The sequence below is a fragment of the Melospiza melodia genome, chromosome 4 (genome assembly GCF_035770615.1).
Source record: "Melospiza melodia melodia isolate bMelMel2 chromosome 4, bMelMel2.pri, whole genome shotgun sequence".
NCBI classification, from domain to species: Eukaryota; Metazoa; Chordata; class Aves; order Passeriformes; family Passerellidae; genus Melospiza; species Melospiza melodia.
In genome coordinates, this window is record NC_086197.1 from 59159082 (window position 1) to 59175805 (window position 16724).

The 16724-nt window shown below is 34.6% G+C and overlaps 1 protein-coding gene across 1 annotated transcript in view; it reads right to left on the bottom strand.

The window, feature by feature from the left end:
* The window catches only part of CFAP54 (cilia and flagella associated protein 54), a 90391-nt gene that overhangs the window by 41801 nt on the left and 31866 nt on the right, over positions 1 to 16724 (bottom strand). The window contains exons 25-39 of the mRNA XM_063154850.1: positions 13952 to 14041; positions 13195 to 13321; positions 12371 to 12464; positions 11265 to 11404; positions 9496 to 9714; positions 8957 to 9093; positions 7085 to 7230; positions 6174 to 6401; positions 5747 to 5970; positions 5511 to 5646; positions 3475 to 3583; positions 2767 to 2925; positions 2028 to 2225; positions 1154 to 1241; positions 490 to 696 (exon numbers count right to left, since the gene is read on the bottom strand). Coding sequence (XP_063010920.1) covers positions 490 to 696; positions 1154 to 1241; positions 2028 to 2225; positions 2767 to 2925; positions 3475 to 3583; positions 5511 to 5646; positions 5747 to 5970; positions 6174 to 6401; positions 7085 to 7230; positions 8957 to 9093; positions 9496 to 9714; positions 11265 to 11404; positions 12371 to 12464; positions 13195 to 13321; positions 13952 to 14041 — 2302 coding nt within the window. The remainder of the gene's footprint in view (positions 1 to 489; positions 697 to 1153; positions 1242 to 2027; positions 2226 to 2766; positions 2926 to 3474; positions 3584 to 5510; positions 5647 to 5746; positions 5971 to 6173; positions 6402 to 7084; positions 7231 to 8956; positions 9094 to 9495; positions 9715 to 11264; positions 11405 to 12370; positions 12465 to 13194; positions 13322 to 13951; positions 14042 to 16724) is intronic.

The window sequence follows — 16724 nt, forward strand, 5'->3', positions numbered from 1 at the left end:
ATCACACTCACAGTGTTTTACCAGCAGTGAAGGAGTACTGGATGGAAATATTTATTGATGGTAGATTTTTATACAATAAATAAAATTTCATTTACTTCTAATTCACCAGAAAACTAGTATTTTAGGCAGTAAATCTGACATTAATATTTAATATGTGCACTAACTTGAAAAATGTGATATTTTGATTGAAAATCAATATGACTGAAAATCCTTGTACTTATGACTTTTTGTCATTTTGTTTTCTTTTAATGTTCTCTCCATATAACATACAGCTGCATTTATGATCAAAGACAAGCACTCTAGAAAAGGGAAAAAACAATTTTCTCCAAAGAAGCAAATTTCTCCCTGAAAGGAAAAATTACTCTGCTTTTGATGAGTCCTTTTTACAACAACTCATTATTGGTTTTTAATTAATCTGAAGTTGCCTCATCTTGGATGAGCAATTTGTTTAAAATAGGATAGAAATACATATATGGGTATGATACTTACTGAGCTATCTTAGCCACTAGGACTGCTGCATGTAAACATCCCCAAGCTCCAGCCTGAGAAAGAAATTTCTCACTCATATCAGTTGATCTTCCAACTGCAAAGCAGTCTGTAGCATCTTTTGGAAAATATAACTCTTGCCAGGTGTTAAGAGCATCAGCAATGTTGAGTGTTTCATCAAGGGATTGACACCAGTATTTAAAAGCAGCTCTGTAACATCAAAAATACCATCATATTGCTGACATTTTCCCAAGTGGAAGATAAGATCTGCTTCATTTTTTCTTTATTGCCTAAGATTTAACTAATTCTGATTGGGTCAAAAACTGAAACACATTTTCTATAACATTTTCTATAATGATATCTCTATAACCCAAAAGAGATATCATTCCTGGTCAAGAGACTTATTTGGACTCAAATTAAATCATCAAGCCATAGACATTACTTCTTTAAAATAAAAAATGTATCATTAATTTGCTCAACGGCAATTAGGTAGCTAAGAAAAATAAACAATGTATAGGAAAAAGCCCTCTCAAAATACAGCTAATAGTAAGTTAGATGAAAGAACTAATGGACAGCACAAGAACTTATGAGACGGTTGAGAGGTATAGGACTGATAAATTAAAAAAAATATGAAACTGTGCTCTTTTTTAATCCAGTAACTATGTACCTTTTATTTCCAGCATAAAAGTGAAGATTTCCAAGTTCATGTAGAGCCTGTACCTTGAGGTCTCTCTGGCTGCTCATTTCAAGGATTCCTGTAATTTATTTTTCATCAATTAAAAAAAAAAAATCATATCATTAAAAAGGTTACTGAACCTTGCACAAATTTGGCATGAGTAGACAAGAATTCACATGTAATTCAATGCATGAATATTATATGAACCTGATTACATAGTCTTTTGTATTTTTGTTTTGTCAGGCCTCTCAAATTTCTTCCTGTTCACAAGAGAAACTGGAAAGCAGGTCACTGGCCCTGCTAAACAACTCTGCCTGCATACAGCACAGAAACACACTCACAGACACATTTTTGGAACCTTTGCTGCAAATAAAACCACTTAGAGCTACTACACTTGACCTGTTTAGCCATACAGCAAAATCAGGAGCTGTGACTGTATGAGTAAAGCCATACCAGAATGTAAGATGGAAACCAAGTAACTAAGTCACATATCGAAATACACAGAATCTAAAGTCTGTTTGCTAGGAAAAAAAAAAAAAAAACTGTCATGGAATTAAAATTAATCTCCTAAACATTATATCAAATTCTGAATTGGGGATTAATCAGCATAACACCACTGAAGTAATGCTTATTCATAAAATGAGATAACCATAACAATTATGAACCAACTAGCGGCTTGTTTAGGATCTAATGCAGATTTCCTCAATTAAGAGGAAGAAGGTTGTACTTTCCTAGAAACCAGCCTTGGGACAGTTACAGCTGTCTGACAGAGGAAAAATACCAATGGAATAAACATACATAAACATAGATAGGCAGAATGTTGTTGCTTTTTATCTGCAAGCAGAAATTTATGAAAAAAAATTACCTATTGTTTTTTCATAGGAAGATGTAATTACTGAAAGGTGCGACTTTGGTATTGGTCTACCCTCAACCATACTGGAGAAATTATATTTTTCTTGAGAAAGGTCACACGGTGTCGGTAGAAATATCACTTCATCTACCACGCTAAATTTCAGCTTCCTGCTTGAAGAGATATGACTGCTGATTGCTCTTCCAGTATTTTCTAGATAGGAAAAGTGATTTATATGATCAATTTATTTATAAGATAATATCAGTTGTTTATATGATCAGTTTGCTGTATTTCTAGCACCCCAAATATTTCCAAAACATGTTAATCAAACTAATATAAAATTTCTGTGTACCCCATCTCCATTTAGTTTCCTATGCTCTAATTCTGTGTGTCTCCTAATTAAACTTATTGGACATAATTCATTGGTCAGTGTAACCAAAGGGTATGTGCTCTGTTAATGAAAATAAACTTGGAAAGATCTACCAGTCAGTCCTCTGACAGAGGTATAGCTGCAGACAGACAGGTGACACAGCTGCATGGAAAAAAAAAGTATCATTCAACTATTAGACAAATCATGGGAAATAAGGCTTAGAGCTTGCGCTTATCAAACTTCAAATTTAACTTCATATTCTATATTTTTTCTACTTGTCAGTACCTAAAACTTGAATTTAGAAAAATCTGTTCCTTTCAATGTTTGCTATTTTAACTGCATATACACTTTATTAAGGGCAAAACACTTCAATGAAGCACTCACCTTGTGTGTGTGCAAGAAATAATGAAAGTAGTTTCCTGCTGTGTCTCAGTGCCCTGCTTTGATATTTAGATTTTTCTAGAGTTTCTTTAAAACATTTCAGTGTGTCATTCACATCAAGAGGCACAGAAACTAGGGCTTTTGCTTGATTGTGATCTAAAGCTAATTAACAATTACGGAGAAAAAAATTGTAATATGTAAATAAATAATGTTAGTAAATCAGCCTGTAAAACATATTTGAACATTTTCATAATGTCAAAACTAAAGTATATTAAAATATTCCCCTTTTTTTCCTGTTGCTTTATGAATTAAAGCAAACTACTAACCACCAGGAACATTTATTCTGTTAATAACAGTGCTATTCACACTAACTTAGGAGTATATTGCTGGATATCCAAAAATAACAAAACAAAGCTGGACCAAGACCCCCATGCTGCCTAACAGGCTGTAGGTTATCTGGCACCTCCTTTTCTTTGCTTTCAGACATAGTCTGAATATATTCTGAAAGATCTTGACAACATTACAATACATCCAAAATATCAAGAACACTAATTTGAAGACAAAGCTCAGTTTATAATAAAAGACAAATTGTAGGAGAAGTGGAAGACTATGATAAAGAATGGAAACAGAATTTATAAAAACAATTCAGTATGAAACAAAGACAAAACTCTGGGAGAAAAGAGAACACACAATACTAAATTGTGCTCTGACCTGTAGAATTCATTGGAGGATTGGAAAAGCGTCCAGGAAAAACCCCTTCACTGGCAGAACGAGCAACAGGCAGCTGTAATTTGTACCCTATGTAGTTTCTGCATCTCATCTAAAAAGCAGGATTTGTTTCATAAGAACTGAATAGTATTAAGAAAAACTGACCCTTAGTTCTTACAGTTAAATATCTATATACACAATCACATGACAAAACAAAAGAGGACTAATTAAGAAAGACACCAGTGGCCCATAACTAGTACTTTGGTCAGTAAGAGGTGAAACATTCACACCTAAATATTGCATGTAAGTGTTTCAAAGTTACTGCACTAAAATTTGTCTCTTAAAACTTGTCTCTTGTCTCTTACTTGGTATTTGCCATAATCATTAGCAACTCCTTGATGTTGTGCAAATATTCCACCTTTTTTTCTCCAGATGAATGCATGCTTGCACAGAACCTGTCACTAAGCATGCCTAAAGGACATGTTGCCTGGGATACACAATGGAATGCTAAATACAGAGGTACAAAATAGCTCTAAGCAAGTAACAACAGCAGCCTAACCCTGGCAAAGAAGCAAACTTCCAGACTTCTATAAAGGACTAATCCGCAAAAGACTTTTTATTTTGCTAATGTAGTTACACCACTTCAGAAGCAGAAGGACCAACAGAACTAGTTCTAGAATTTTCTGAATGGCATTTATTTATGAAATGTAACCATAAACTCCAAATTTCTTACCTGAAATCCTTATTACTATTAGCTAACACTAGTCTTTAATCTGCAAACTGTCTTTCTAAACTATGATTACTTTTCCACAGCTCAGTTACCAGCACTATGAGGGTACCACTATGCTGTGGTGCCCTTCTACAGACAAAGGACCATGTTTGAATGGCTGGGCCAGAGAGAACCAGCAGGAAACATGTAGGGGCCTGAGTTAACTTATGTATTGTAAATATATGTATGGCAGTGAAAGATCTGTGTATTGTATTAGTGACCCTGCCCTGATTCTAGTTATTGTAAATGGGCTGCAGCTGTGATGTCCTTGATTGGGCAGCAGCTGTAGCCCATGGAGGTAACTGAGATAAAAGGGGGCGGGGTGGTCAGGGAGAGCCTGGGAGAGGAGCCCTGACCGAGAAGCAACAACACCACTGCTGTGAAGATCTGCCATGAGAAACTCACCAAGAAGGTATGAGACTCAGGAAATATAATTATACAACAATATGAATACAACAGAAACAGAGAACACAGAGCTCCTGAGCTGTCCTTGCGAGCCACGGGCGCCTTCAGAGTCCCAGCAGACCCCGGGCATTGCTGTGCTGTGGCAAGGCCATGGCTCCTGAACCCCAAGTCCATGTTCATGGTCAGAAAAAACCTCTTTGGTACTCCAAATCCCACTTCCCCCTCCGCTCCTTCAAGTCCTCTTTTACTTTAGTGATAGAAATATCCTAAAAATATCCACAGTGAGACTGACTTCAGCAAAACTTCTTAGAAATAAACTTTACATTAAAAAAAATGTGAAAGTAATTTCTAATAACTAACTCAATGAAAAATTTCCAACTGGCACTGTTAAGCGAATAGAATAGATAGAGGCACAGCTTTTAATGAGAGGAACTTGCTGAGCTGCTTTGGGGTTTTTTTGTGCTAATCAAGTTTTTTAAAGTTTTTAATCGGCATTGTCGGAGTTTGTTTTAACTCAATTATATTAACTTTTGGAGCAGTGTTCCAATGCAGAAGCAAAGCAATATCCCAATAAATATTTTAAGGTTAAAAGAGTGGCATCAAGAAATAACATGAAATTAGATTTAGGCTTATAATACGGAATGGGCATGTCGCGCATGGAAAAAATGTCCTCTGGGTCACCTGCTGCTCTTGGAATCATGTCATACAAGCCTTGTCATGCGCTTCCATCAATTATGTTCATTAATTTGTTATAATTGACTATTTGGGAACATATCAGAAAGCATATTAAGCTAATCAGTGAAAGTGCTTCTCCACATTTAGCTCACATTAGAGTCAGCGTCCCAAAAAGAAATCTGTGTTTCACCTTTTGTGCATCATCAGACAGATATTTTGTGAAATGAGATTCATGGCTGTCTGAGCCACTGAACTGCTGTATCCTCTCCAGCAGCTGCCTCTGAGCATACACCAGGAGTGGACTCACTTGTTCTGTGAACCTCTCACTGGAAAAAAAACCAAAGTGTAGTAAATAAGCAATATAATGGTATAATAAACTATATAATATTAACTTTTTAAGGTTTTTTTAGAGCTAGTATAACTTACTGTGTAAATATGTTAAATCGTACAGCTATGTGCACCAGTGCTTCCCACTTCTTCATGTGATACAACAATTCTATTGTTTTAAGAACCAGATTGCATATCCATCTCAGATCAACCACATTCACATCATCCATGGGAGGCTGGGGGTGAAGAGCAGAACCACCATTCTCATCCGCAATGCCTCCTAAACAACTGGGAATGCAAAACTCTCCTTCGGGATCCACAATCTACAGCCAAGAAACATTATTATACCTGTTATTTTCAAATGTGCTTTTAGGACAAATCAATTACAGAGATCAGAAACTACTGTCATCAAGAAAACTTGTTACAGAGAATAACTTGAAGATACCAGAATGTAATTCAAGAAAGAGAAAACTCTCTCTAGTGAAAATTTGATAATCAAGAGTTGTCTGAATAGAATAATTTTTACCTTAAGAGACCTGCTTGCTTGTAGGTCAATTATCATATCAATGATCATGTCTGATGCAAAATAAAATGGCAACCAGATGGTGTTGCAAAGAAGATCCCAGGTGATGGAAAATGCACCCATATGGGAATGTGACTGGTTAGCAATCACTTGAAATTCTTGAGTATAGCTCCAAAGATCTCGACAAGCATTTTGAAGCAATGTCCAGTGGCCACCACGGTGAGCAAGAACCTGTATATACCATTCAAAATATAACTATACCTTGGAAAGGCAGAAATTAAAAGCTTCATTCTTTTATTGAAAAAACTTAGGCATAAATAATCTTTCAGAATTACAGTCTAGGCATTACAAAACCTTAATTTTTACCTTTTCACAGAAGGACTAATTTATAAGTGAATTTAATTGTAGGTTTTGGTGTGAGAATAAGAAATAAAAATCAATTCACACCACCTCTAGGTGGGCTTTTACTTGGGTTTAGAAGGTTTTATGGGAAGAGCAGTTAGTCTGCATTTCCCTTCAACCACTGGTTCTCCTGTTTCTAGTGTGAGATTCACTTAGACCTGTAAAGAGAAAGTTAAATCTGCAAGTATTTGCAGAAAAATTTAACAAACATGAGAAGGAAAGTTACAAAGGTGGATTGAAAAATAGAACAATTACATAAATTACTGAATGTCTGATAGAATATATATTATGATAGGTGATATGGCTGACATTTCATACATTGTACTTGGATACTTTTCAGAAGATGAGAAAACATTACTTTTAAACAGTGAATTTTCTTTTGATTTCCTGAGGTCTTTTCATTTAAAAAGTAGTAAGGATTGCAAGACATGCTTAATGCATTAATTACTAATACTTAGTAATTAATACTACTTAGTAATATATAGTTTAATAAGAAACCAACCACATCTTACCACTGCTCTTTTCAAATGCAAGAAGATGCTTGTAAAATGCTTCAGTAAAAGGGCATTTGATGGAACCTGGTCCTGTTTGTTGGTCTTTGTTCGACTTCGAGGAGTTTGACTCTGTTTATTTCTGGTTTTAGAAGATTTACCTGTGGCTGAAAACAGAAAGCTCCCTGTTAAAATTGAGTTGAAGTTCTCACAAAAAAAAAAAAAAAAAAAAAAAAAAAAAAAAAAAAATTAACTAGGATTTTCCTGTAGCAGCTAAATACTTACATGTTAGGAAATGCCAATGTTAAGATTATCGTGTCTGTAAGGTTATGATATTTAAAATACAAGATGCTTTTTCTTAGGAATGAAAGCGAGTCTGAGCAAAATACTAGTGTGTACCAAATAGCTTTCAGTCTCAAAGTCAAACCACAATCCTCATTTAAGTTCTAGGAAGAAATCACCACGACAAGAAATCTCTTGGCAAGCTTGCAAGAATCTTTCTTAAACAGAGTCCCCTTAAAGTAGATACTAGGAAGAAAGGAGGATTTCTGATAAATTCTGTGGTATGTGTAGAATTTCTTCATTATTTAATTCACTATCAAATATCCCCCAAGGGGAAAGGCAAAGGTTCATGGTAGTGGAATATGGTAATATCTGAACTAGAGGTTTAGGCAGAAGCTAATTCCTATATAATACTTGAACTCTATGACAAACTGCACATTTCACATTATTCTTTTAAGCACAACTGTTGCAAATGCTAGGAGATAGTAAAGAGGACTTTTATCAGGTTTCAGCCAATTTCAGTGTGTCTCAGTCACTGGTAAGCATCAAGGCAAAGGTGTTTCTGTAAAAGTAGTCTGCTACAAAGAGAACCAGTGAGACAGAGAAATTCAAGTGCTAGTTTTTGTCACAGCTCCTTGGAGAAGGCAAAGAGGACAGCTGATTTTACCTAAGGAAGCCCTACATGGAAATAGAGGAGAAATTCTATGTTTACTGCCACGGCAAGAATGCGTCCCTGAAGAGATATTGGAAAGACCAGGCCTGTGATTACTTGTTGAACTTCTGGAGCCTATGAAGACTTTGTGCTGACTTGTACACTACCACTGACATCTGAGGAAATCAAAGTCCTGCATTTCACAATTACCCACAGATAGGAGCCCTTTGGCTCCTGTTGGAACCTCATGGATTAAAAATAGCTATAATAATAATAACTGTTAAATGTGAAAGACAGAGAAGTGAAATAAAAGTGGTAGAAAATAAATTGTTCCTGAGGTAGCTTCTGACAGAGGGAAACACTGGGGAGAAAGCAGTAGAGAAGGAAAATTAAATTCTACTTATAATTTGAAAGATAATAATAAGCTCCAGTCTATAACTTTAAAACTACTTACAGAATGACCCACGGAAATTTTGACCTGCTAGGAAATGTAAAGGAAACTACCAATCAATTACAAACCTCAGAAACTGAAAGAAATTATCAGTGCATTCAGAATCATTCGGAATATTATCAATTTAATATGTGTAGGTAGTCTGGTATCTGCAAACCTAAAGCTAGTATCATTATTCTTTTTTAAACTTACAAACTTACTAATAAATTATAGGATAAAGAATAAATATATTACATTTTATCAATTAGTTATTAATAGATTTTAAAATGCTCAGAATTATTAGATATGCCTCATGACTTACTATGACTTCTGTTATACTAGGTATGCCAAAAAACATGGATGACAAGAGGAGGAAACCTAGAAATGTCTTCTATGTCTTGGCATGACTGACTGTTTTTCCAAAGGTGATGTGGACAACTAATGATGGAGGTCAAGAGAGCCAGAAATCAAGAGAAACAAAAAGTTAAGTTGAAACTGATTTCAGTTGTGCACCAATAAAAATTCTTACAGGTTTGGGTTTCAGTGTCTTCTGACTTTTCAGGGAGAGAAGGAGTTCGTTTTCCTGTGTTATCATCTGCAGCTTCCCTTGCCAATACAGTGCCAGAATTGTTTAATGAGAATATCTCAGGATCCAAAATACTGTAACTGCAAAATGGGAGAAAGAGAAGAAAACACAAAAAAACCCTTCACATATGATATCAAAAAGAATTTTTATGTACATACACAAAATTCAATGTCTCAGAAGTGATTACTTTCCAGCAGCTTCAGGAATAAGAAATAATGAATGATAGCCAAATTATAAGGAACCAAAAAATAACTTAGTATAGTATATTTCAAAGCTTTCATCTCACCAATGAAGTTAGCAACCAAAACTGTGCCTGATGTCCACAGGATGGAAAGCAAAACATTTTACATAGTAACAAGTAATTTGTATTTGAAAGCTGAACTGTTCATATGAATATATTGTAATTCAGATCTGTCTGCAGTAACAGCAATAACACAATAATCTCTATTAATAGCAATCACTGATAGTGCAGTAAGATGTACCTGTCCAGATGCTGTGAACCACTAATTCCCATATTATATTGCACTTCCAGGTTCTTTTTAAATAGATGGTAGTGTGCAAGGGCCAGATAGATATTCATCTGTGACTTCCAGGGCATCTCTTCAAGACACATTTGACAAAAGTGACTTCGGATTACATATTTAGTCAGCAGCATCACTAAGGTTTCATGAGCCAATTTCTTCAACTTATCCATGGCTTTGCTAAACCAAAACATATGAAGTAGCAAGAAATGAAACTGTTTTCTTGAAGCTCTAGAAAAAAAGTCCTGGTAAAGATACACAGATACTCTGTTGCATCTCTCCAGATTAATATGCATAAGCATATGACATATTTCTAAATAAAAGACTTTTGCTTTAGTCAAGAAAAGCAACTGTGCTTTCCCTCTTTACGTGCACTTAACACACAGTAAATCCCATTTTACATTTTACCAGCTTCTATAATTGTCTTAGTACTTTAATGAGTTTAGATTATTTTGAAGTTATTTGTCCCTGAATTGTACAGATTATTGTAGCAAATATGATGTGCTTCAAAGTCAATTCAGGAGGGCCTTCTATTATACTATAAATCTAGATTTTGGTTTTTTTTATTGCTTTGCTTTGGTAGTTAAACACATCCAGTATGAAGAGTACATAGCATTTCAAATCTGGATGCCTGCCTTTAATTTCCAGACAAAGTTTTTTAAGGTTTCCCTGAGAGATGAAAAAATTCTGTATTACTTGACAAACATACAATGCTATATTCAAACCAAATCTAATTTTTTAAAAATTAACTGTAAACTGATTCCTTTATTAATCTAAATGATTTTTCCGCCTGTTTTTCACCTTTAAAATGTGGGCAGAATAGTACACCACATACAATTTCGATTATATTATGCAGCATTACTCTTATGTTAGACACAAAAGAGTAGCTGATAAAAACCCAAGAGAGGTTAAACATCCTTTCTTCTGCTGAAAGCCATGAAAATCATTTTAAATAAGGTAGGGTTTCTTCTGTCAAGGAGGAATAATAACATTTTTAGATGGTTTAGGTGAATATTTAGAAGATGATATGGAAACATTTTTTAGGTTATTTAAAACACTTCCAGAATCAGTTATATGATTGCTTATGTGCAAATATTTATAGTTTCCTATTTGCTAATTACCATAAGTGACAAAGGACCAAATTATGAGTACTACACATTCTTTTAGGTCAGAAGGTAATGTCATTGGCAAGTTAACCAAATATAAACAAATACCTGCCAAAAGAAGATGTGAATTACTTTTTTTTAATCAAAAAACAGTTCTGGGGAAGCTACAAGACAGATAGTCCAAAAAGACTAGCACAAGGTCCACAAAAATAATTCTGAATCTACTACTATTATTTTTATTTATTTAATAATAAATATTTTTATTAGCTTTGTAACAGATAAACTCCTCAACACAGTTTGAAAAGCCCTATAATACTCAGATTATCACAGCTTTTCCACCTTGATGAATCAACATGCTCAAGCTAACACAACTGAAATACAATCTTTGATTATTAATACAGAAACTTGAAATCATTAAGAGCTATTAAACAGAAATGCAACAGATTTTGTTTCATTGAGTGGAAACCAATTTTATACTAAACTACATCAGAAAAATGAAAGGACTGTGCAGAAACTAGTCTCTTTGCTATAATACAAAAACTAAAATACACACTTAATTGTAATCTAAATTTCAGTCAAAATATTTTTTCTGTATATATAAGCCTGAAAACTGTGTTCATTTACTTTTGTGCTTCTGAAGATTTCATTGTATCTGGATTTTTCATTAAAAACTCTCTGAGAGGTCCTTTCTGAGGCACAGCTTGTTTTGTTGGTTTCTTTGAAGGTGATGCCTTTGCTTTCCCTGAAGGTGAGGTATTTTTTCCCTTTAAAAAAAAAGTCTTGCGTCAAAATCTTAAATATACTTCAAATAATTATTTATACCTACATTATCAATCACCTGAGGTATAGAGCAATTTGGCTTACATAGGAACAGAACATTAAAAAAGATTCTGGAAATGGTTGTCAAAGTAAAACTGCAAAAGAAGTACTTAAAAATTCTAGAAAATGTCACCATTTTTCGGGAAAGTACATGTCAAAGGCCTGATACAAAGAAGCCAGCCAGGTCCCTGAAGATTTTCTTTCATATACCAGTGTTTTCATCACAGAAATAATGACAATTCTTTTCCTAATAACAGTAAAGCTTTGCAATGCAAAAATGAAGACAGAAAAACCCTTTTCCTAATCTATCTCAGATGCTAGCAGTATTTCAACATTACTAGAGGATTATGAGGGAGGAAGCTCTTCCTGCAAAATAATACAAATCCATTAAGATTATCAGTATCTTCCAGTAAAGTAAAAAATTATTTTAAATTAATTCTGAACAAAAAGCCTTTACAGTGCAATTAGAAGATCTGCACAAGGAGTTAACCATGAACAATTACTCACAAAAAAAAAAATCTAAGTACATATTGTACAAAAAGGCCTGAGCTGATCTCCTTTTCTGAATGTGATGGTAACCAAGACACTTTCTATTACCACCATTGTCTTTTAAAGGGAGTCAGGTAAGGCAAGTTTCTTCTGATTTCAGAATTCCTTATTTTGACTTATCTGAAATTTGACTTATCTGAAATTCTCACAATTGTTGGTCTTTCAGATGAATCCCATGTCAACATTTCTTCCTGGTTTTAGAAGTGCAGAGGTCAGCTGAGGACTAGAGTTTGTATCCCAAATTTTAGGAACTGTGTATGTCTCTAGATGAGATTTTTATGAGACAATTTTTGAAAATTTATTTTGTTCTCATGGTATTGCTACCCAGTAAAAACATATAACTCCTTAAAAATAAAACTCACCTTCTGAACTTCTGCAGCACTTGTGCTTTCTCCCAGAGTGAGAGACCTTGCTTGTGCTGAAATTCCATCAGTACCAAGGAAGCTCTCATTCCTCCTGATGAAAAATATTTTTAAAATCATCATCATAATAATCATCATGTTAAGTTCCTTTCATAGGAAAATATTATCTTTGGGAACATATAGAGCACATCAGGCAATTCCTATTTCATTGGCAGTTTTAAATTCAAAAGACTTTCTTTCCTTCATCCTCTTAAGAAAATAGGAAGTGTTAATTTTCAAGGTTTATTACAGAAATCCGAATTTGTGAGTAACAACTATATTACCTTCCTAATGCCTAGTGAAATAAAAAATTTTCTTTATTACCCAAATTATACTACAGAATTTTGCAAATAATTTCTTCACATCCTACTGTTTTGGTCTCTTGTAACCACAATTCCTGTTCCCTAAAATATAGATCTCATTTTCACTGATTACTTGCCTTTCATATTTTAGAAATACTGATGTGTTTTTTTAAAAATGGGATCTTCTCAGGTAAGTGTCTACAATTTGGCTCCATTTATCTTTTCCCCACAGAATTTTTTTTGACGCTATAGTAGGCCCTGATCAGTTTGCTTTTGATTTAACCCATCATAGCTTCCCAAGCTATGCCACCACCCCATAATAACAGCTGTGTAATCCACGTTCATGGAACTTCTGCAGACTAGAAGTCATGGAAATTACTCCTGATGGGTCTTCTAATGGGTACAACTTGGAGTTTCTTTTGTAAATGCGACTCTCATGAGCCTAAGCAATAGTTTTTCACTACTACTGTAATGGAGATCTACCTTTTCAAGTTATTTTCCACACTCTCTGCCCACTCCAGAACACTCTGAAACTTCTCTTCATTCATGACTTTGTGCAAAAGCTGAACGAAGAACTCAAGGAAACGTGTGTTGCCTTTGAATTTAAGCACTGCAATAAAGTAACAATAACACAGGTGTTTATGCTGTAACAGAACTCTGAAGTCAGCTAGGATTCCAGCGACCTATGCCTCCAAGCACTTATTTATGTCATGTTGCATACTCATAGTGACACTAAAACCACGGATACTCAATGGCAGTTGCTAAACGCTTCTTGTGACTTGAATCATAAGCTCATTCTATTTAACACACTCCTAGAATTACAAACATTATAGAGACAGCGATTTCTGTGAATTCCTCTTCCAGTGAAATAATTTAATGTGGAAATAGGGTACCTCAATTTTGAAAGAACATTTCATACAAAGAGAATATTTGAAAAATTTGGCACGTTTTTTAAATTTACTTGTTTCTAAGGTTATTAGAAAACATACACGATTCAATTTAAAATATTAATATTTTATATACTTAGCATGAACACCCCAAATAATTGGTTGCATTCTATTCTCTATGTGTTTATAGTGAGAACATTTATAAGCTATGTTTCACTTGATTTTGTATATTTGAGAACCAAATGAAGGTAACATTCCCAAGAGCTTATTCCAAGCAAGAATGAGATTGCTTTACTGGCAACTTTCTGAAGTAAAGGAGCCCTCACAATTAATATAAACAGCAACTACCCTACCTTCTCGATAAGCACGGTCTGATGGCCAACATGAAATTACAGGGTAGAGTAACAACATAGATTCCTTTCCTGTAAGCTGTGCTCCAGGACCTGCATCAATAACCAAATGAAATCCATTATGAAAAGCAGTAAGAATATACAATAAAAACTCCACTTATAACTGACAAAAAAAAATCCTTCTCTAGCACAGAGTTTGCTTTTAAATATCTTACTGTCATGAGAGAGGATGTCTGGAGTTCATCAGAAGCCTAACAAAGAGCCATGAAAATCATATGTGGACAAGAATGTGCAGAAAGGACAGGACAAAAATGTATTTAAGGCTATACAGCAAGAACTGATCCCATGATACTGCTATTGACTAATGCTTACATTCATACTCTGCATATGGATAATGTAAGTGGGTAGTAGTAGTAATGTATATTCTTTTTTCTTAAGCTAAATATTTACAAAAATAGATGTATAGAAATTCAGTTATATTCTATAAATAATATACTTTATATAGAGTACACAGATATGGACAGTATACAGAATATATAGGACCATAACTTGGATTCAAGCTTCTGGCAGTTAAACACAACAGCTGATTAAACATTACCAGCTAACAAGCACCAAAACAATGTTACACATACTGCTTGTTATTTTTCCTTAATAAAGAAAAATAATCTACAAATTTTGTGCTTAGACAAGTCCTGTGTTTGAAAAACATCAATGCAGCAAATCCCTGAAAAAAGCAGATTAAAAAAGCACTCTGGAACCAGCTATAATAGTGGATCAATAGCTACAACCTCCAGTGAGAGCAGTCAGTTTAGGTCTGTTGAATGTAAATAATGTCCAACTAAGTAGGACAGCCAGCAGGAAAAGCAGACTTTTAAAATAGGACACACTTTCTTAGTACTCTCTGCCATTTGACAAGTTCAAAAATATGTTCCTCCAAATAAGCCTTTTCACAAAGAAAAATATGTCCCAATTTTTTTTTTATGGGAAAATATTTGAAATCTCAGAATTTAAATTGTACTGTGTGTGAAATATTTTGGTTTTCTCTTCTTTTGAAAGAAGCAGATTCAGCTCTTTTCCATTTTTCTTGTAGACTATCATTAATGGAATGCTAAGTGTTGATCCAATTATAAGGATTTCCTATTACAAGGCTTTTTCCAAAATGCTTTTAACAGCATGCCCTACAGGTGTGCACATTGCCCTGTACCATTAATACATATTTGTAAGGACAGCTGTAAGCTTTGCATGGCCACACCAAAAGGCTTCTTCTCAGTTTGTATCCTGAAACTATTGACAAATAGGCTATTTCAACAACAGAGCAGACTTTAGTGATCAATTATTTGCCAGCTACTGAAAATGTGGGTTTTTTCTAACTGATCAATCCATTAATTTAACTTTCTATTAATTAATCAACATGATTTTCAATTAACTTACAGAATTCTTTCCTTATGTGTCTTGTTCTGCAGGAATGCAGGCATCAATGTGAGCAAAAATGAAGGATTATTGCACAGATTAATGGAATTTTTCCATCACTCCTTATCCTATTTTTCACAATAATACTTTCTCTTCTGAATAAATGCATGCACAGAGGTGATGGATGATAACTAGAACACGAGGGGTGTGGTCTTGCAGCAAAGGCCTGCTGCATACTGGGCTATACTAGCAACAGCACGGCCAGCAGGTCAGGGGACATGACTATTCCCCTCTATTCAGCACTAGAATAGATGTGAGACCACATCGAGGCGACTGTGCCTGGGTTTGGGCACTGTAGTACAAGACACCAACATAGTCAAGTTGAGAGAAGGACAGACAAGATGACAATGAGCTATAGAGCATGAAGAGGCTGAGGGAACTGGGTTTCTTCAGTCTTAGGAAGAGAAGGCTAAGAGGAATCTACACTAACCTAACAGGAGAAATACAGAATGTGGAGACAGACTCTCCTCACTGACAGCACAACAGGCAATTGAAACAAATCGGAAATCAGAAAATTCCAAAGACATGTAAAGAAAACCTCTCTAACCATAAGAGTGGTTAACTATCAGAACGAGTTGCCCATAAAAGTTATGAAATCTCTTTCTTCAGAAAGATTCAAAACTTGACTGGATAAGCCTCAGAGCAAGCTGATGTAATTGTACCTGTTTTGAGAAGGGGGTTAGAATAAATACCTTCCAACCTATACTACTCTACCATTCTATCCAGGTACCAATCAGTGCTGTCTCTGAGATTAAGTTCTAACCAAACTTTCTTTATAATCCTTACTTATTAATTCATCTAACTTTGGCAGGAATATTAGTCAGAGAATTATTGTGCTTGATCCAGAATCCAAGATACTTTAAAATATGTTTATTCATTCCTGACTTAAAAGGTAGTTAAATACTAGCATGCATGCAATTCCCTCACAAAAACAACAATTTCTGTTAACTTGCTTCATGGAGAGTTTTCTCCACTAAAATTTCCTGCAGTGGTCATTACTACTAACATTGGTGGGGTATTCAGACAAGCTATAAATCGACAGTGGTCTTTGCCACTGCATTTTCTGCTTTAAAAAGATAAAGCAAGCCTAAATAACATGGAATCCAATTTAAACAGGTTAGAAGAACATAAATATTTGCAGAATTGTTCAGAAAGAAATAGTCCTTTTAAAGAAGAAATTAGTGTTCCAGTAGAAATTACAAAAAATATGAATACACACATCATCACCAGGTGATCATTACCAAGATCATTATTGCTTTGGTTGAGTCATCATGGAAGATATAAGAAATAAAAGTACTTCTTCAGT